We start from the raw sequence: 21,614 nt of genomic DNA, 5'->3' as shown, positions 1-21,614 counted from the left end.
GAGGGGTATATTGTTGGTACCACATGGGTACATGGGGATTCAGTATACTCTCTTCTCTACTTTTATGCATGTTTGACATTTTTCATCATAAGAATTTTTAATACAAATAAAATTTAAAGAATTCTGGAGAAGTAAAATGAATAAAAATGACCATGAAATGCTGACCTGAACACTTTTCCCCATGGGTATTAAACCTGTAAAGTTGATTGGAATATGACAAAGAGAAATATTTTGTGAATTATTTTTAATTATAGAAACAAAAATGTCTCTATCACTAATGTTTTATATAAGAGTACCTGTTTTATGAACTGGGCCACATATAGTTATTTTTGCTGGTAGCAATAACGTCTTTGCAATTTGATAGTAAGAATGGAACGCCCAATACAGATTTCTGCTCTGAATTTTTCAGTCCCAGGTTTTTAAATATTATTTCCCTCAACCCAAAAGCTTTCTAAAATTTGCTCAGGTAAAGCTTTGAAACTCACTCACGCTCTGTTATCTATAAATTCAGCTGGTTGTTTCATGTACCCCATGAGTATCCTAGAAGCATCTGCCCTCCTCTGTCTCTCAATATACTTTGGAGAAAAATTCCACAGCAACCTGGCATCAGCCAGAAATCTCATTCTGATGAAGGAGCAAATGTGACCTTCTACAAAGGACTTGGCATCCTATGGTCTCATCCTCTCTATTCACTGTGGAAGAGGCAGAAAGCTCTATCCTGAAAAGCTGCTTTGAAGAATCATGGTTCCATAATTGGAAAGTTCATGCCTGGCTTTTTATGTTTGAGAAAGTTGGACCCAGGATGCAATGTTGCTTTAGAAATCCACCAATAACTGGTCAAATCCGTCATCATTATATCTGGTGTCTTTCGAAGCTATTCCAAATGTTCAGCTATTGTCTTGTGTTGGAGCAGACACTAAAAAATAGAGGACTAAGATAGGAAATGTTGCTCTTATCCCACACTACAGGAAGCAAGAGAGAAGAAGAGATCATGATTCATGGAAAGAATGGGCAGACGAAAGCGCGGTCAGATGCGGAGTTCCCAGAACTGGTGAGAACGCAGCTCAGGAGTCAGAACCCAAGACTCCCTCCCCATTGGCCCTCAGCAAGCTGCTCAGAGCTGTGCTTTCATCCAGTTCATACATTCACTAGCCAGTGGTTTTCTATGGGGGATTTTTCTATTGCCTTAAATTTCAATAATGAACATTTTGTATTTCATGCTTTTAGTAGACTGCGCTCCCTGGAGAGACGCCAAGGATATATCCATTCTGCTTCATGGGCAGCTTACACAGGCTTTCAGAGATTTTGACAGCTCCAGTCCCAAAACTCGACCTAATTTTATGGGCCATTGTGGTCTAGTAAAGTAAAATTCTTAACAAGTGATATATCTCAATGTATATGTTATCACCAGTCTTCTGGATAGATATTAAATTATGGGCTATATTGATTTTTATTTTATTTCAGAGACTGAAAACCAGGGGCTAGAGAAAGTGAACTGTTAATTTGACTTATGCTGAAATTTCAAGCAGATACAAATCCTCTATAAGCAGGCTGTGAATTGACAATTTCTCTTTTATGACTTCTATGAATGTACCATGACATACACAGGAGTCGGTAACAGCAGTGCTGAGTCAGGAATTTCACTCCCTTCTAGTGAAGACCTCTCAATTCTGCCTTTTGCCATTATTTTTCCTGCAATATGGCATACTACTTCCAGATCACGGCACAGCATAGTACATTTCCTAGAAGCAATGGCTGCAGACAAGCCCATGCAGAGAAGAGTCCACACAGCCCACTACCATTGGAGAATTCAGAAATCCCAGCTCAAGGCAGGAACGTTGCTGTGCTGCTGAGGAGTATTGAAAAGAATAAGCAATTTTGCTGGTGCAGCAAGAGTCTTAGCTTAGTCCATGCAAATATTCTCTCATTACCCTGCAAAAAAGTCATGCATTCAAAAAAATAATTTACCTGAATGATCCACTTTTGTTGAAGGAATGCTCTTAGAAGACATTATCTACACCATAAACATACGAATGTCTGGATCAATTCCAAGAAATAAACCAACTAGCCAATCCTGAGGGGTCGCGGGGTCCCAGGTCGACCAGTGGTCTCACTGAGAACTGGCTGGTACCGGAAGGTCATTTGTAAGGCAGTGGACTGGAAACCAGAACATTTTCTTCCATGGAAGAAAAGCCAGGTGGCTGGTTATAACCTTATGCTGGTTGATAAGAGCCCATTTAATCCTATGTGTTTTGTTATGGGAAACAAAATCATATCAATCTCTTCCAAAAGCAGAACATTTTGTAAATCGCAAAGTCTGCCTTTGGGACATCCATTTCCACACTTCCTTTCTTATCTTCCAGTCTGTTCTCCCCCAGGACCCTCCAGTCCCTTCTTTCCGTCATACTCCTAAAGTTCCCCAGGTTCCAAATGACCTGCCTCTGTTTCCCCTCTCCCCTTGCCTCCTGGCATTTCTTCAGGCTAGTTAACCTCAGCTGTACTAAGAGCAAAACAATCAGACTGATCAAATTCCTCTTCATTCATAACTAACTGATCACGCATTGATTTGCGCCTTTTTAAAAGATAGGGAGCCACAGTAAGTATCTAATTTTAAGTTTGATTAAATAAAGTGAAAAAAAAATAACATGCATTGTAAGGAAAATATATTTTATTCCAGGGGAACTACCAAGCAGACAGAATGATCTATTTTAGGCTCTAAAGCTGCCATTATTTCCTTACGTCAGATGTTCTTCAGCACAGAACTCATAATTTTAGGCAAAATACTTTGTGTTCATGGCTCAGAGGCTCAACTTCATTCTAGAAGAGCACCTGGAGCTTTCTCTCGATTCCCCAAAAGTCCTGAGCTCCAAGAAATAAGAAATCCTGCCCTAAGCTGTTTGAAGCTTTCAGATCCTCCTTTGTTAATTTCAGAATTGACATTCTCTCTAGACATTCACTCTTTTCTGCAGAGCATCAGGGGTCCCGGGCAGTGGCTTCCCTGATGGCGAGGCATTTGAGGGGCACGCAGGAGCGTGTACGTGGATTCAAGTGTATATGAGGGTCTTTATAGCCCAAGTCTTTTCAATGGAGACATTTATAGACACAGCACACATCATATTCCACATTTGCAAAGCTCAGGTTTACCAGCTAAACAAACAAAACATTTTTTTAAACTATTTTCTTTATCCCTTTAGATGTATTTTAAAAAGTGCTGCACGCTAAGTGTAGACAGTTATGTGCCAGAGGTATAATCAGTGATGAAAAGTAGCATTTTTGCCATTGCCCTTTGAAGTTATTCCAAGATTAGGCCTTTTCACAGCACTCCCTGGGATAAGTAAGTACCACAAGAATTCCTTAATTCCACATCGTTATCAGGTTTGTTCGAACACGTGCTCAGGGTGAGAGTGTGCGGACATAGTTACTATCATGAGAAACAAAACAGAAGATGAACGAAGGCACCGTGCTCTCTGCAGCCCTGTTTCACTCTCCCAACATGCTGCTCCTGCTTTTTCATATTTGCTCAGTGATCTAAAAAGCAACTGCCCACCACACTTCCAATACTCAAGGACGAAGGCTCCTTGCCACACATGCACACAGCCGTTTACTCCTGTTCCCAGTTCAACTTGTCAAGTAACTTTCATACTATGAGGAAATAGCCTGCAAGTCTATTTCTATATTTTTTAACTAAAAAGATAGTTAAATAAATAACTATATAGATATAAATTTGCATACAGATATAGATAGAAAATTGCAAATAACTGCAATTTTCAGAGACAACTGAATTTGGAATCCAATCATAAAGTTACCCTCATATTCAGAGTTCACGACAGCAGGGGTGTGTAGATGCAGTTTTGGTTGTAAAATAAAGACAAAATATTCTCAAAGACCCTGCATAAAGTCTTCAAGTCGATTTTGATTCTGATAAATCTAAACTAAGCACCTGATCTCCATGATGGGCCAATTTCCCAATGGCAACAGGATGAGGCACGGACTCACCGGTGTGGCTGTTCCTTTTGAAATAAGTGGTCGAACTGGATTTGGACTTGGATGTAAGGTATGTTGAGTTGGAGCCAATAGAGCTTGAAGACAAAGATTTCCCTAGGTTATCAGAACTTTTCTTGATGATGTTGGTAGCTGTCTTACTCCAGTCTGAAAATAAATTGACACATCTCTCATCAATGTACTTTATTGGAGAAATACTCTGCCCTGAAAAATCAATGCCTTATTAAAGTAACTTACCCAGAACTTTTGAATTTCTAATATGTGGGCAATGGCCAAAGAAGAGAGCAACACAGAAACAATAAGAAGCTGAAGAAACAGAGAAGTCTCTTGCTCTCACCCTGTTTTGAGTTTCTAACGGGTAAGAAATGGGCACTGATGGTAAACAAAAAAGAATAGTAGTATGTTCAGATATTTTTGATACTGAGAAAAATTGCTTTGACCAATAATGCAATTGAGTGTTTCAAAAATGTGAGAAGGTGGATGTGGAATTTCTACATATCTGAGTTGCCCAATTAGACATCAAACCTTGGGTGAGTCATTTAAGCTGTCCGGAATTCAGGCTTTTCCTGTGTTTAATCTCTTCCAGTCTGAACAGTCTGAGATTCTGACACAGCACCTTCCCACGCTTTGCCTTTCCCATCTGCCCCTGCTATGGTTCTGACACTGAGGGATGCGACGATGAAGGTTTCGGGCACTCTGAGATGAAAAGCCACGGACGCCACGCTCCTTACCTGAGTTGTCGGCTAATCGGAACCGGCCACAGCAGAGGTGCCGCCGCCACTGCTTCTGAACGTTCTCCTTCATAGCACAGTGGAAGATAAATATAAATAAGCCTGTGATGAAAGAAAAGATAAATGTCCAAGTCCACCTGCATTTGTAAAGATTAATCACAAAGTACATAGATTCACTCAAAGTTTTTTACACTGGAATCGTGAAGAAACAAAGATCGGAAGGAAAGGAGTCTAGGAATCCAGAGCAGAAGTTCTGGCTCTTTAGACAGCTCTCAGCGGAGCCAGTGAGACCAGAATGAGTCTCTGGAGCCGATTCTGGAGCTTTTAATATTTCCTTTATATTTGTTTAAAATTTTTGTAAAATTTTTTTCTAAACATGAGATAAAAGAGAAAACTGAAACCACCCATAAGCTCATTATCTACTTTCAACTTGTGGTTTTTTGGTTACTTTACGTATGTATTTTATTAAACAACTGTAGTATATTGGGCCATAGAAAACTGGTATTTTTGTAGGTCACCATGGCTGAAAATTATCAAGTTCGTGGCTCCGCCTAATCACTGACCTCTTGGCCTCCTTTAATTTCTCAACCTCTTAAAGCAGACATAATTCTCATAATTCCCTGCACCTTTCAGAAATGACTGTATTACATGTACTTTGGAAACAACTCTTTCTACCAATTTAAGGATTTTGCTTCTGCTACTGAACTCTGTTTGCAGTCGCGTCAATTTTCCCCTCTATTCATCCTTACCTGGTTACTCTCATTACCCTGCAGTCATGCCCTACTAACTCTATGGGAAACAAAGCACTCATTCCTCCTCAGTCCTTAAGCTTCTTCCAGCTTCAACATCTCCATTTTTTGAAAGGGTTCATTGGATGCCTCCACTGTTTTTTAAGTATACATCTGTCAAAGATCTTATTTATGCATCAATTAATAAGGGAATCAACAAGGTATTACAACTGGCTCAAAGAAGAATTCAAAGAGTAAGTACATATAAGTAGTCAAGGATGCAGAAATGAATTTGCTAAATAGATGCAAAACTGGCATCTTCAGCAGAGGAGGGAGCTCAATTGTACTCCCATGGGATGCAATTTATTTATATGTTGATGGCCAAGAACCATTTGCACAGATTAGTTCTGTACAATTTACAGAGTTGTATTGTTGGTGGGAAAGTAAAATGGTGCAACCATTGTGGAAAACGATTTGGTGGTTCCCCACAAAGCGAAACACAAAACTACTATTCGATCCCCCAATCCCAGCTCTAGAATTGAAGAGAATTGACAGCAGAGATTCAAAAAGACACTTATTCACAAGAGTCAAAAGGTGGGGAGAAAATGTGTCTATCAACAGATGAATGGAAAAGCAAAATGGAGTATTACTCAGCCATACAAACAAATGAAACACAGATGACCCTTGAAAACATTATGCAAAATGAAATAAGCCAGATTTCACTTTTATGAAATACATAGAATTGGCAAATCTAGAGACAGAAATTAGATTAGAGGTTACCAGGTACTGAGGGGCGGGGTGTGATTGCTAAGGGGTGCAGAGTTCTGTGGGGGGGATGAAAACTTAGAAACAAACGGTGGTGAAAGCTGCTGAACATCGTGAGTGTAATTAATGCCACTGCTGAATTGAACACTTAAAAATGGTTAAAACAACCCTCCTGAAGGTCCCTGGGCTGCGGGCAGGGAGGAGGGCTGGGGGTGGGGTGGGGAGGAAAGCAGGCTGGCCAGTAAAGGAAGGGTTTTCCTGCACTCAGATCCCATTATCATCCTCGAAAAGATGAGATTTGATAGTGTTCTCAGTCTTCCCCTCCGCCCCCCACATTCCCCAAATCCCTAACCAGCAAATTGGCTTTTTCTCCCCAGCAGCGTGAGTAAGCGAATGCACATAAGCGACTTGGATTTGTTAGCAATGGGCAGAGCCTTTCAAGTTTCAAGGGACAGACTAAAGGCACCGGAGGGCTTGGAAGTGTGAGATAAGGTCCACAGAGTGGCGGAGAGGGAGGGGCAGAAGCCATTTGCCCAGGTTCACTCTATTTTCCCTTGAATCTGGATTGGCAGGACTTGCTCTTAGATGTATTTTTGAAACACAGCTAAAAATACAGCTAACCGTGTATTCCTAAGAGTCGCTTGCTTAGCAGAATCTCCTCTAGAGCTGGAGGAGGTCGCTGGCTCCACTTAGGGACTTCTGCTCCCAGGTGCCCATCCAGGTATCGACCTAAAGGTCTCAGGTGGACCAAACAGTTTCCTTTGAGTTGTGGGTAGAAGGTGAAACTTGCTGCAGGTGCTTCCTTTAATAGTCTATTATTCTTTCCTAACCCTCAGCAGTTTTTATAAATGCCATATGTGCTGGAGGAAAACCTCTTCAGAAGTTGAACCTGTGTCCTGCGGACACTGTAAGAAAGCAAGGGCGCGGGCTCACTGTTTGGCCTTCCTGGGGGTAAGGTGTGAATTATTTTGAGGATCTGATGCTGCTCAGGAAGAGAAGGTGGTTAAAAGAAAAATAAATGTGAATTAATAAAGCACTGTTTTAGGTTGTGCAGTGCTGCTATAAATCATAATCATGCAACATTAGGTGACGTTGCCTATTTTTAAGCACCTATATTTTTCCTGTAAGTGTGCAGGCATCTGATAAGTCTACAGGACACTGGAATGTAAATTGAATTCAAAATATAATAGAGCTCCTACAAAATTATGTGATAGAAGAAAAGCATTTAAATGTTCCTTCTCCCACTTATACTGTAATGTTATGGGACAAAGTTAGATGAAAAATCAGAATTTTTTAGGAATGAAAAGAATCTAAAGTCCAAGGTATTACATTTATGCAGCTTTTTAGCCATGAGATACTTTTCCATTTGAAATCAGAATAGGATTCTCATAATAGGCTCTTTTCCTATTTATAGTCACTAGGCTTTTCCCCATGAATTTACATTAGTCTGGCATATATATGTAAGTATTACACCACCATTCTTTTAGGAAAAAACTCTTCCTTTTAGAATTTGGCCTTGGGAAAAGTGGTGGGAATCTACACCTGGAACATCACACATGAGCAGGATGGAAAGAAATTCTCAACACTCATGAAGGAGGAGAGCCAAGGGCACGGGGAAGCTGAAGTGGGAAAACGAGGGCTAGTCTCTCTTACACTCTGAGATTTTGTTTATCCTGTCTGCTTACAGATGCTGGTGCCAGAAACAGAAAATCACAGATCTTCAGCGTTCTACATTCACATCCAAGGGAATCTATTTTATTTCCCATCCCTGTCTCTGCTTTTCTTCTATCAGATTCTTTCCCTTTGAGAATCTTCATAGCAGCCATACCGCACCTCAGAATTCTCCTTGTACCGCTTGTAAAATTATGCTCTTCTGTCCTTTGGGAAAGGGCTGTAAGCTGCAGTCCGGGACCAGTTACCTTGCTTTACCCTTCAGGACACCTTACAGCTTTACTCACTGACCAAGGACCAGGAAACATCGCCCCAAAGAAGGGAGGTGGCTAAAACAACCCAGAGCTCACTGCCATCCTTATCGAGAAATTCTATCCAGAAGAAAACATCACTCTGATGAATTCAAGCCAAAGTCCCTTAGCAATAGCTTCTTCAGCCTGATAAGTGCCTTCATTTTTTAAAATTTCACCTGTGTGAACCTAGATTCCATGCTAGAACAATAATAAAAACGAAACGCAAACACACAATGAGCCAACAGATTCTTAATCATACGCCTACACTCTTAAATCACCCATCTCCTCGTCTTCCTCTTGCCTCCATCTTTCACTAACCAGAAGTTTGTGCTAATTTTTTTTAAGTTAGATTACTATGGGAATTCAAGATGTGTTAATTCTGAGTAATTTTTTTTTAATTTTCTCATTTAAAATGAATAACATTTTTCAGTTGTGATGGGGGAGGGTGTTGGAAGCATGTGGGAAAGTAAGCTTGCCTATGGGCATTGCTTGGAAGGGAAACAAGAAATTCCACCTTGCCAAATCCTCCTGGAGAGGCCCACCACCAACCCCAACCCCACTGGCCGAGGCTGGATCACCAAGGATGTGGGGCATAGACATCTAGAAAGACGCACCAAACTTAGTGAGGAAGCATTCCAAAGCATCTCATCAAGTGGTTGGACACGTTTATGGTGTATAGTCCTTTCACTTACTTCAAAACACAGTCTGCTGGCATGTTAAAAATGAATCCCACATCTAAATATTGACATTATATTTGCAATAGAGTACATGGGCTTGTGCTCAATCCTGGTCTCTGTAAGAGCCATCGGACTGCTTCTTTGGGAGAGGTAGTACTTAGCATCCAGATTTTGACTAGACATTTGACTTCCCACATAGGACTCTTTCCCCTTGCTTGACTTAGGCAATGGAAAGGTGCAAAGTATGGATCCTCAGCCTGATTATCAAAAGTTAAAAAAAATGCCCAAAACAATTTTCCTTCAATATGAAGATGAATGCTAGTGTGGCAAAATTCAGGGCAGCTTATATTGTCCTTTTCCTGCTCTTACAGTTCACTTACAAGGAGCTTGCTGGAGAAAAGATAAAAAGTCTTTGAGTCCTCATCTCCAGATGAGTTCTTCACCAACTATGGGCCACCTAGTGGCAAGATCTTAGCAGGATCTTCTTCAATGCATTGACAAATGGCCTGCGTTGACTTTCTCTTACCCTCAGAACAGTTAGAGATGAAAAAGATCCAGTTAGGAGATCAGTTAAGGAGAAGATTGTAGGTACGGATGGCTTAGGGAAAGGGGATAGGACCACAGTGGGTAGGGGATGGAGAGTGAGTGGTGCCTTAACAACAGGCCCAGGACTGTGAGTGGTTCTGGAGTTTGGGTGGGAAAGTCAGTCAAGTAATCGAACCAGATGTGTGGGCAGAAGAGGCTCCATGCCCCAGGTAACTGATTTTTGACAAAATGTGTCAGGTGACCTCTGCATTCCTGATTCTCTGAGAGGCTCATGTGGCTTGTTGTCACCCAGACATAGCCCGCAGGCTGCGGGGTGGGATAGGTACCTTTTGGGTTTATGGCTATCTTTGGAGACTTCTTGAATCTGCCTTTGATACCACCAAGGTGCCTTTAGAAAGTTATTCCTCTATGGCACAAAACGCCCTGGCAAAAGATACATCGTTCATTTCCCTGCAAGTGTCATATGTCAGATAATGCCTCACTTCAGATGTTAGGGCTCAGGAGGCAGGTCATCTCTATTTGGTGCCTATTCAGCAAACCTTCAGGAAATTCCAACCTTCACCTCCAGGGCAAGGGAGGGCCTCATGACATTGAGCATATTTTCTCTCATAATTAGGTTTGCCTTAGTTTACTAGTGGATTAAAATGATGATGATGATGAATTTATTTCCCTAAATGAATTCTGCTGGAGTAGGACATTAAATTCTTACTTATTTATTGTCTATATATTTACTAACAGTATTTTTTTTAAATGGAAGTAGATACACACTTCCTAGAAATTTTGAACTAAAAATCTGAAAACGCAGTACAGTAATCTAATTTACTTTCCTGCTTACACTTTGCTCTGTAATAATGTGCTTTATTATTTTCATACATGCTCTAAGTGTTACGTTGTCAGATTCAAACTAATTTAGGGTAAGTCATTAACTTTCCTGAGCTTCTATTTCTTCATTTATAAAATATAAGAAACTTTCAAATAAAAAAGAAAAGAAACTTCAAGAGTTACTGCGAGAGGCAAGTGAGATCCCAGAGCTATGTGCATGTGCAATGCACTCTACAAATATCCATTATTTCCGCTGCTTTGGGTATCTTAATGTTATCAAATTAATTAATGGTGAACACTATCACCAAGTAGACTGCAAATACCCTTCTGTGTTCTTCACTGCAGCTTCTCTTTGCAGAACCATTTTTATTTTGCTTCTTATTATGCCATCATAATGCCTAAGAATATTAATCAATATTGTTTTACATACATTTGAACAATGCACAGTCTGAGATACCATTCATCGCTTGTGTAACAAATGGCTCTGTGCTGCATCGCTTGTGTGACAAATGGCTCAGAGCAATAATTCAATCCTGGGATTATGCTGATGACATCATCATGGGATAGATATCCAAGAGGATTCTGGCCAAGATCTCAGCAACATGGAGAATTGCTTCTAATTTCCTTAGGATGAATTACATTATGTTTTCTGAAGTTTAGTCTAATGGTCTCAGGCATATGAATTATGATACACTTCTGTCAAACATCTGTTCTCTTTCGAACAACAATTTGTTCACTGTAAAATTTTCTCAAGTTGTTTTCCTTAGAAAAGATTACATTTTTAATACAATGATCTGTTTCAGTCTTACCCTGGGAAAGAAGCAAAAAAATTGAGAGCTGATAGATAAATAATTCCATCATGCTAAGGAAAGATATATTTATCATTTCATTTTAGAAGAAAAAAAACTAATGAAACAATGAGTATATAACTTAGAGTAAGTAAAATAAAAAGAATAAAGCCATGCACTATGGAAATTAGAAAATTAAAATCTTTGTTTTAGCCTTGATTCAATTGTTGACTTCCTTTGCCTCTGGGCTATACTGTGCTTATTCAAGTAGGTAAAATTTTAGTTATAGCCACACAGATTATAATAAGTTTCTGATATCTTTTGACATGATTTGGCAGTTAAATTGTACAGTCGTCTTTGTACATATAAAACACATTCACATCCATTTCAATATCTAGTCCATACAGATTTATGTGAATATCCATTTAATTACACATGCACGTGTGTGCTTCTACACATACACATGTATTTCCAAGACTCCTGAAAGATAAAATGAAGTTTTAACATGCTAGAGATAAATTTTTAAAGACATAAACAAATGAGAATAGAAATCTGGTATCAAAAGCCACTCCTCTGACAGATATGCTTTCTGTCACTGTAGACCCAGCCCAAACGCTTGTGAAGAGTTGAATGACCAAAACCAGTGATGGCTGTCCTGGTAGCAGCATACTTCTTAAATTCCTCTTGTCGCTGCTCACGTCTCTCTACCTTCCCCATCCCCATCACAGTCTAAAACATTGTTTCATCAGGTCTCACCTGGACCACTGCAGTCACTTCCTGTGAGAGCACATCTCTCACCTGGAGTGCTGAATTTGCCTCCTGTTGCTCTCCCTAATCCACGACGGGGCTGCTCCAAATCTATTCTGCACTCTCTGTCCAGCTTTGTCTTTACAAAATGCAAATCTCATCATTGTGCTCCTTGTGCCCCAAATACGTCAAAGACTTCCCGTTACTCTTACAGAGCTCAAAAGGAAGGGCCTTCTGGTCTACCCCTACTGCCCTACGGTCCACCGTGGTCTGTGTCACTCTCCTGCTCATTCTCTGTTCTTAGGTTGCGTGAGCTTACTTTCAATTTTCACACACACTATACTTACCAACTACGGTGAACTTTGCACATGAACTGCCCTCTGCCTGAAATATTCTTTCTGCATGCCTACTCCCATCTTTCACCTGGTTTATTTCCATTCATCCTTTTAAACGTGGACATCGCGTCCTCTGTCCTATGCTCTCAATATTGCCAGGCACTGTTTATATCATGACGGATTTAATTACTGTAGGGCTCCCCTTCTAGCAGGTGAGCTCCATAAGGTGAAGGGACTGCCCTGAGTGTACTGAGTTTTTGTTGGAACACAGAAATCCAGAAAGAAAGAAAAAACAGATAGTTCGTCTAAGTACTACCTGAATTCATTTTGCATTCACAGATCTGCTCCTTTAAAATATGTAAATTCTACATGCATTTGTAATAAAGCATCTACTTCTTACCACAACAAGACCTCTCTCAGAAGGTTCAGAAAACAACTCGCCAATAAGAATCATTAAGTGGCTTTCCATGACATCCTGGGGATTTTTGTTTTATATAAGCCTGGCAAGTTAGCAATTGTTAGTGAAATCTTGTGCTCTGTATCACTGACTTTCTAATTTACATTTTCTTTCTGAGAGGTGTTTTTAATATCATTGGATACGCAGAAATCTGTTCTGAATTTATATAATTTAAAGTGTGTCTTAAAACTCAGTGATTTACAAAGAACACTGATTTTAGGCTGGTTTGTAAATGCTATAGCATTTCTCCCTCCTGCCAGGGACACCACGCTGGGAAAAACAAAACTTCCCGATTCTCACTAATAGAAACTGAGCTAAACAGACAACTGTAGCTGTTGAAGTTTACTTAAACTGCCAGGAAATTCTAAAACAAAAAAAACAAGGTTGGGCTGGCAGATCAATGTGCCTTTCATTTACAATGCTGAAATATAAACCCATGGAATTTCTTAATAGACACTTTTCCCCATATTCATTTAGGCACTTTTGCATTGTATATTACAGAAGAGATTAAGCAGAGGAATATTCACTTTACAAAGCTAGGCTCTAATAAAGATGTATTCATATGCTACATATTCAATTTCCATCCTTTAGAGGTGTAATTGAGGCTTATTATTCTATTTTCTAAAGATAATGAGCCCACATCTTTTCTTCATTATGGGAGAATAAACAAGAATAAAGTGTGTGGAACTAATTAATGTGTATTTATGATAAATGAATCTTAGACTGCCTTTGGGTCATCCCCAAAGCCTCTCCCTTTCTGCACCTAGCAATCAATCCATTCATTTAACAATTATTGACCACCTACGAGGAGACAGATTTCCTGCAGGAGCACCCAGGCTCCTGGAAGACCTGGCAGCAAAAGCAGATACTTAGGCTCTCCTGGAGGTGTTATAAATTCTTCCAAGGACACAGCTGTGGGGAGCACCCACCTAAGTGTCTCATTTGATGAGCATCACAAACCTCACTTCCACCACACATTCCAGCTCAGGTACCTTCAGTTTTAACCATGTCTTCCTTCTCCCACACCCATAATTTCATGACCAGCTGCTTCCAGTAAGCCAGCAATACCACCTGCTCAGAAATATTCCAAACTTGGCCACCTCCTTCCTTTTAGTGTTGGCCTCACGATGCTCCTGATGTAGGGAGCTTTTCCAACAGAGCATATCCTATATCTTAAAGAATATTATATCTTAAAGAATATAATTTAATTTTCAAAGTAATAATGTATATTCAACTAAGCTTGAGAGAGAATTCTATTATGGAGCACACTAGCATGTGTACCATGGAATCAGAGGCATGATAGCAAGCTCCTTGAAGGAGGTCTTGTGTCTTTTTAGGAAACAGGCCATTGGCAAATGCTTGTTAAATTGTTGGACCAGTTGTCATATCTCATGAAAAGATGAGGTTCCTGAACTACAGTGTTGATAGTTACTTGGAAATCCAGGACCTAAGCAGTCAAGGTGAATTGCCTACATAGAGTCTAAGAGTCCAAGCCAAGAAGAATAAACCTGCATGGGAAGAGAAGCCACGGAGAGCACCGACACCCAGCCAGCATGTGATGGAGGTAAAAGCCATCGGTGCATGGCTTTAGCCGCCTGTGGGGCTCTCAACCAGCTCCCTCCCTACCCAGTATTCATTTGCACAGCAATATGCGTGCTTCCAGCACTGGGGGTCTACCAAGGCATTGTTCTAGGTGCTTGAGATACATCACTGAAAAAAGAAAACAAAACCAAACCTGACATCCTTGCCTCATTTACCTATTCAACTCTTCTAATGAGGACCCACCCTGCGCCTGGAATTGTGCGCAGCGCTTGGAACAGCGATGTAGACACTTATACATGGAGTCCATCCAAAAGGGAGGTTGTTGGCAAATACAGCAACATTGGAGGTATCCATGCTCTTACCTTGCAGTGAATTGAAGATGGAGAAGAGGTACATGAAAGGGACGGTCAAAGGTCCCCAGGCAAAGAAGGCGAAGCCCCAGGTCATGCCCAGCAGGAAGGTGAGGCTGACCACGCTGCGCAGGCTCCGCAGCACCTCCTCCCGCAGTGTCCGGCTACTCCGCTTGCCATTGCGTCCACAGATCTGCACCATCACCACAACGAACATGGCCACGTTCAGGAGAAACATCACCCCAAAGTATCCAGCACACGTCACGTAGAACACTACTGGGTCCTGGATCCAGCAGCTGAAAGGAAAGGAGAAGCTGCTGAGACCCGTCCTGGCTGGTGCACCACTGCAGGTCTCCTGATGGGAGCCCTCGCCAAGACCCCAGAGAGTCACTTCACTTCTTGGGGTTCTGGTTCCTCCTTCCTTCTTCTCATGGGCTTCTCCCCTTCTTCTTCTCTCTCTCTCTCTTTTTTTTTTTTTTTAGTGGCTATCATTTCAATACCCAGTGAGTTAAGTCAACAGTTAAATAGAAAATAAGGTGGTTTCTTCAGCTCTGGCTTGGTGTGGGAGACACTCTTGTTGGGATCAACCAGACCCTTTCTAGTCCTCCCCCCTTTTTGTTGTGTATCTGAGTCTAGAGAATAAGAAAGCTAAGCAGTCATTTTCTCAGCCTCCTTTATATTTACAGGTACCTGTGAGATACTGATCTAGAAAGTAATATGGAAGGGGATGTCAGCTAAGGAATTCAGTGGGGAGTTATTCCTTGGGCCTGGCTGGCGAGGCCCTCACTCCCTTGCCAACATCTAACACAAAAGCAAGTTCTGGACCGGCAGCAGAGAATAGGCTGAGAGCTGCCATGTGCTAGTCTGGATGTTTTTAGCCACAAAATCTAAGTCAGAAGTTGATTGCTTGCATGTGTCTTGTCATGCAAGGAAAGTAAATTCCTATTAATTTAAGCCCCACAAGCATTTTGGGTTCCATTACTGCAGACAAATAATTCCAACAGTTGGGCTGGTGGTAGCTAGACCTTACTCCAGCATTATGATGGTCTCATCACATTTCACATGCAATGCTTCTCATTCACAATTAGAAAGTTTGCACTGATTCACCTCCTGAGCTGAAGAAGCATACTTGGTATTCAGAGTGCTATATGCATCAGGTAGCAGATGAAAGTCATTTTAAGATTGTAGTTAGGTCAAGCAGACTGAGTAAATTGACACATACTGCAATTTGCAGAACCTAGTACCTAATTAATACATGGAAGTGCTTAGGCACTTCAAAATTTGATGCATATTTTGAGTCAATCAATTGTACCTTTAAATTTGTACAGTAAATGCAGCATGCTGGGCTACATCTTCTGCATTGGAAAGTGCTCTCCTCAAAGGATGAAGCTGTACATTGAAGGGCTTTGACTCCTAGAACCTTATGTGATTCCTGGCACATAGCAGTTGCTCAGCCATTCGCTGGTGCCACAGTAGCTCACAGTAAGTACTGTAAGTCCTGGGCAAGTTGGCCAACATACCTTTTAAATCCCCTTGTTAGAACTTATTCAGTGACTTCTACTTTCATAAAAGCTTATGGTAAAGGCAGTGATTGTCCCTGGAGCTACTCTTTCTTTACACATGGAGGTCCCTAGAACCCTGAAATTTCATACCCGGGTCCTTTATTTTCTGCCTAGTTTTTTTTGGGGGGGGTGGCGGTGGGGGGGTGTCTTTTTCTTCTTTATTAGAGAAGTCATGGGTTCACAGAAGAGTCATACATAAAATACAAGATTTCCATATACTACCCTGTTATTAACACCTTGCCTTGGTGTGGAACATTTGTTACAACTGATGACAGCACATTTTTATCATTGTACTATTAACTGTAGTCCTTGATTTAACTGGGGGTTCACTGGGTAATGTCATTCTATGGATTTATTTTTCTTTTCTATAACAGTTCCTTGGGGGTCTTTTGAGTGCTACTTTACAAATAGAGAGAAGGTGAGGCCGTAAGGACTGGGGCACAGATTGGCTGTCGGTGAATGTAAGAGTGTGATCAGTCCATGACATGTACAGAACACAGGCAGCACGGACTGTGAGCTCGGAGTGAGGACTTCATCTCTCGGTGATTCATTCAATCAACCAGTACTCCCTGAGCACCCCCTATGCACGCACCGCCTGGGCACACACCGCCTGGGCATGTACCTCCTGTGCACGCACTGCCTGGGCACGCACCGCCTGTGCACGCACCTCCTATGCACGCACCGCCTATGCACACACCACCTGGGCATTAAATAAAATATGAGAAAAATACTTGCCAAGATGAATGATGTAGAAATCCATGTCTGATGGGAACTTTCCAAGTTATTCAAGGATGCCCTGATTTTTCCATCTTCTAAATTTCTAGAAACCATTCATATTGGCCTTTAGCCATTCACTTCCTAAAACTGACATTAAGTCCTCTGTAAGTTGTGTGTGAAGAGGAGGGAGGGCTAGGGCAGCTCCTCAGATAAAGCTGGTCTTCTGAGGTAGAAGAGGCTTGGAGACATCTTCCAAATACCCCCAGGGATACAGCACAATCTCAACAGGGAAAACCCCAGCACCGACATTTCAAAACCATTAACTGAATTAATCTGTGAGCAAGTAGGCGCCTTGGCAACGTCATTCAAACTAACCCCAACCCTTTAAAATGAGACCGAGACTAGAAGAAGTTCCCACCGAACTTCGGTTACTTACAATTCATCACCTTGTTCCACATTTCCATAACTTTGTTTTCCGTAGACTTCATTCTGTCTTCTGCTCCCTAGAACAACGGACACCACTAAGGCAGGCAGACCTGTTATAAAGAGATCACGATGTAAACAACTCTTTGGAACTGCTTTGTGAGACTGAAAATGGCAAAGGGGGAAAGGGAAAGAAACATTCCTTGTCACAGAATCAAAAGTGCTGTAGAACTGGAGACTTGGCTTAAAGCAACTATAAAATCCCCCTGTTAGGTGTGGGATATCCATATCTAATTTGAAGTAATAAAAACCTCCTCTTAAGTGACAGGTATTTAAATATTTTCTCTGCTAACTGGTTCTCACTAAAAGATCCAGAACCTGATCTAAGCTGAACCAGGCACTAACAATGCCTTGTCGTTCCACAGGTGCAGAGAAGGAAGTGGTAGCTGATTTCAGCTCCTTCTACAAAAAGAAAAAAGTCCTTAGAAAATGTGGGGGAAAAGCAGGGAGTGTAAAATCTTCATGGTCTTTTCTTTCAAAAGATTGTATAAGGAATTCCCATGACTATGGTGAAATGCCTCACCACCCCAATTGTCTGAAAAATTGTTCTGTCCTCTCAAGGTGGGAGTGCGTGCCTTGGAAGTGTCTGCTTGCCAACTTCCTACTTCCATGCTGTCATCTGAAAATGAGACTCACAAGGAAGCTTGGAAGTGCTGGGCCTGATATGAAACCCAAATGTTATGGTTTGAGCTGCATCTCCGCAAAAGATATGCTAATGTTTGAGCCTCAGCATCTTTGCAGGTGGAGCTAGTCAAGGTGAGGTCCTACTGGAGCGGGCTGGTCCCTAATCCGAGATGATTGATGTCCCTGTAAGAAGAGAAGGAAGCCAGGTGCACATGAAAGACACTGGAATCACATGCCACAAGCCAAGGGCTGCAGAGGGCTGCCACAAAGAAGCCAGAGCCAAGCGGCAGCATGGAACACGTCCTCCCTGGAGGCTCCCAAGGGCTCAGGACTTGCCAGTGCCTTGACTTTGGACTCTGAGCCTTCAAAGCTGGGATGCAACACATTTCAATTGTTTTGGACTACCCAGTTTGTGGCACTTTGTCACAGCAGCCAAAGATACCAGGTAAAGAGAGGTGCCAATCAGAAAATTCCAGATGGCCCTTGAGCATGGGTGGATGGCGGAGGGCTCGTGCCAAGAGGTTTAAGGCAAGGGTTCCTTCTCTCATCACCAAGGCATGGCATGGTCTGGAGCACGTGAGCTCAGGGTCCGAGCTGGCCTTATGTTCTGGAGCTTAATGGCCATGCACCCCTGCTGCCAACTGCTTCTTTGGGGGCAGGGGGTGCTGGGGCTGGAAACAGATCTGGGGTGACGCTAGAGCCAGGGGTTTCCCGTCCTCCTGGGGACAGTGGGGACTTGTGGAAATGCTTTTCAAAATACAGCTCTGAGCCCGCGCCTGCCTGAGGAGAGGTGCCTCCAGTCACACCATCTGCCCTTGCGAAGTCTCCTTTCTTTCAAAATGAGGATTCTCCTGCGAGACCCGAGCAAACGGCGCCCCTCCGAGGAGGCTTACCCCAGCCCACGACGCAGAACTTGAGGATGTAACGGCGGATGTAGGTGTTGAAGACTTTGACCAGCGCGATGTACATGTGGACGGCCTCGAGCCCCATCCACGTGAAGGCGGCCAGGAGGAAGAAGTGCAGCAGGGCGGCGGCGGCCGTGCACAGCCCCTCCACCTGCAGCGAGGCCACCCAGCCGTCCAGCAGGAACAGCAGGTTCAGGAAGAGCAGCGCCGCGCTCAGGTTCATCAGGATCTTGGAGGGATAATCCCGGCGCAGCTTCCTGCGGGAGAGGAAGAGGAGGAGCGGACTCGCGCCGCCAACCCGCCCCCGGCTACGCGGAGTCCCGCGGCCAGCTCAGCCCCGCGCCCTGGGCAGCGGCACCTGCCGCCTCTGCTCCCACCAGGCAAGGGCCGAGGCCGGTGCTGGGTGCTTGGCAGGTCATACGGATTTTTGTTTTTCGTATGTCATATGGTGGGGGCCACATATCATTCTTTTTCTATGTGAGTATCCCCTTATTGCAGCAGTGTGTGCTGAATTTTTGCTTTTTTCTTTATTTTCCTGTTTGTTTGTTTTGGGGACGTGCATGGGGCCAGGAATGGAAGCCTGGTCTCCCGCCTCGCAGGTGAGAATTCTTTTACTGAACTACCCTCTCACCCCCAGGATTTTTAAACTTAATTTTTTTTTTCAAAACTTTCCTTGTTTCCAAAATTAAGGATTGCTTTCAATGGACTGATTGTTTTTTAATCCAAGAAAAATTCCAAAATTATTCTTAAATTTTTATTTAAAAATTCCCTAAAATTTGTGAAGTTTGTTGACTTTTAATTAAGGAGCCTTTTTTTCTAATTTTCGACTTGAGGACTAGTTGTACACAATTTATGAAGGAAATATTTTCATCTTTTACAACGTAAAAAGCATTTTATGCAACTCCTATTTGCTAAATGTTAGCCATCTCACAGATTTGAGTGCATATTATAAAGAGAAATTGTGTAACTATAAATTAGGATTCTGCAGCTGGAAAATTCACGTTGGACAAGATATTTTTTGAGAGCCCTGAACATTAGACTTGAGCCCACCTACATGGTTCAGAGCGCACGAGTGCGTCTGAGGCTACCTCGATGGCTCCCTTGGAGCGGTTGGCAACTGGCCGGGCAGGGAGAACACTTACTCGAAAGCAATGTAGGTCAGGAGCGTGGCTGCGGCGAAGATGGCAGAGAGCCCGCAGCCCACGTAGGTGATGAAGGTCAGAGCTCTGCTGTCCCACGCGGTCATCTGGGAGGCGGACCCCTGAAGGTCCTGCACAAAGGGGAAGCGGCGGAAGGCAGAGGCCCGGGTTAGCGGGAGAGGACCGCGCTGCCCTCGGAGCTCATCCCGGGGGCTGAGAACGGCAGCGGGGCACCGGGTGGAAATGCACCCTTAACTGCGCTCGCAGTACACGGAGGTGCAGCAGCATCGAGCCACTGCCCTTTTTGTTTTCCTTGTCATCTGGTCATTCACGTTCTTTCCACACCAGAAGGGCGAAACCATCCGGTTTCCCCAACAGGAGCGGGAGTGGAGCAGCCGCCTTGCAGGGCCGTGCAGGGCTGGGGGCGAGAGGCCGTCGGAGACCGCTGGGGCCCCGGGCCTAAGGTTTGGCCCGCACAGCCTGGCCCCGTGGGGAGGGGCTCGCCAGGGGCCGGCAGGGACAGCGGCTCGGGGCCCTAAGGCACAGCTCAGGCCCCCTGCAGTCACAGGAAACTGGGCGCGGATGGGGTGGGGCGGTCTTTGTCTTCTCGTAGATGAGAAGCCCTGAAGGGTGTCGGATTCCTATTCCTTACAGACCTGAAACAACTGGGGCTGCAGGGGCAGGAAAACACAGTGTTCTGCCTCCCAACCTGAAGTGTGAACTCACTGCACTGAGCCAGGTTCGGAGCTGCTGGGATAACCTTTCCTTTGCCCTCCCTGCTTTCCCTGGTACTGTATTTGAGGGGCCTTGGCTTCCTGGGGGAGGGGCAGGCCCCCAGACGGGAGACACTGTGTTCCTGGGCCAGCCCTGCTGAGGGGCCCCAGGATGTGTTTTTATAATGCAGGCTCCAGGAGGGAGGGGCAGGTGGGATGGCCCCTAGGGAGGCCCACCTCTCAGCTCCCACGGTGGGAGGGAGGCGGCTCCCTGTGCAGGGGCCTGAGGACGGGGCTTCTGGCAGAACAGACCCACCCAAGAGGAGCCTCCAGTTCACACTGTTAGGGCTTCAGTTATGAAAGCACAGCATACGTACTGCCTCTTACACGTTTTCCATGACACGCTGTTATTTTCTTTACTGTACACCAAAATGGCAATGAAGTCTGCTAGGCCTCCTTTGCGAGCTGCACGCCCGTGTGAATGGACATGTGTGCTGTGGGGTAGGTATGTGTATGTCTGTGCATGTGCGCATGCAGGCATGCACATGTGTGTGCCCACGTATGTGTGCTGTGGGGTAGGTATGTGTATGTCTGTGCATGTGTGCATGTAGGCATGCACATGTGTGTGCCCACGTGTACTGTGTTACGTGTGTGTGTATGTGTGTCAGTGTGCACTGGGGCAGCATGTGTGTGTGAATGAAGACACAGGGCTCCGTCAGGGTGTGGCCGGTGGTCCCTGAGGCCTCTGGGGACCTGGAGATGGTGCCCAGCGGCTACATCAGCAGGGGCAGAGCTTAGAGCCAGGGGGGCGCCCCACCCTCCCCTTTGGGGCCCCACGAATCCCTGGAGGGACTTGGACTCTGTGGGATGGGCAGATGCTGCCTTGACCGGCACTCAGGTTCCCCAGGCTTTTCCTGCCCAGAGAGCCGGCTGGCAGTCTTGGGGGTGCCTGCGAAGTGGAGGCTTCTCCCTCTTGGGGTGCGAACTTGCAGCCACAGTTAGAAACACAAATTAAAC

At 43.7% G+C, this 21,614-nt stretch overlaps 1 protein-coding gene across 2 annotated transcripts in view; it reads right to left on the bottom strand.

Annotated features, from left to right (window-relative positions):
* Positions 1-21,614, bottom strand: part of ADGRG6 (adhesion G protein-coupled receptor G6) — a 130,367-nt gene that overhangs the window by 3,225 nt on the left and 105,528 nt on the right. For both annotated transcript variants that reach the window (XM_077143342.1, XM_077143343.1), the window contains exons 19-24: positions 19,888-20,015; positions 18,734-19,002; positions 17,170-17,269; positions 14,467-14,750; positions 4,734-4,835; positions 3,997-4,149 (exon numbers count right to left, since the gene is read on the bottom strand). In XM_077143342.1, coding sequence (XP_076999457.1) covers positions 3,997-4,149; positions 4,734-4,835; positions 14,467-14,750; positions 17,170-17,269; positions 18,734-19,002; positions 19,888-20,015 — 1,036 coding nt within the window. The remainder of the gene's footprint in view (positions 1-3,996; positions 4,150-4,733; positions 4,836-14,466; positions 14,751-17,169; positions 17,270-18,733; positions 19,003-19,887; positions 20,016-21,614) is intronic.

Source organism: Tamandua tetradactyla, chromosome 25, assembly GCF_023851605.1.
Source record: "Tamandua tetradactyla isolate mTamTet1 chromosome 25, mTamTet1.pri, whole genome shotgun sequence".
In the NCBI taxonomy this organism is placed as follows: domain Eukaryota; kingdom Metazoa; phylum Chordata; class Mammalia; order Pilosa; family Myrmecophagidae; genus Tamandua; species Tamandua tetradactyla.
Note: the sequence above shows the minus strand (reverse complement) of the source record. Positions and strands in the feature narration are given on the sequence as shown.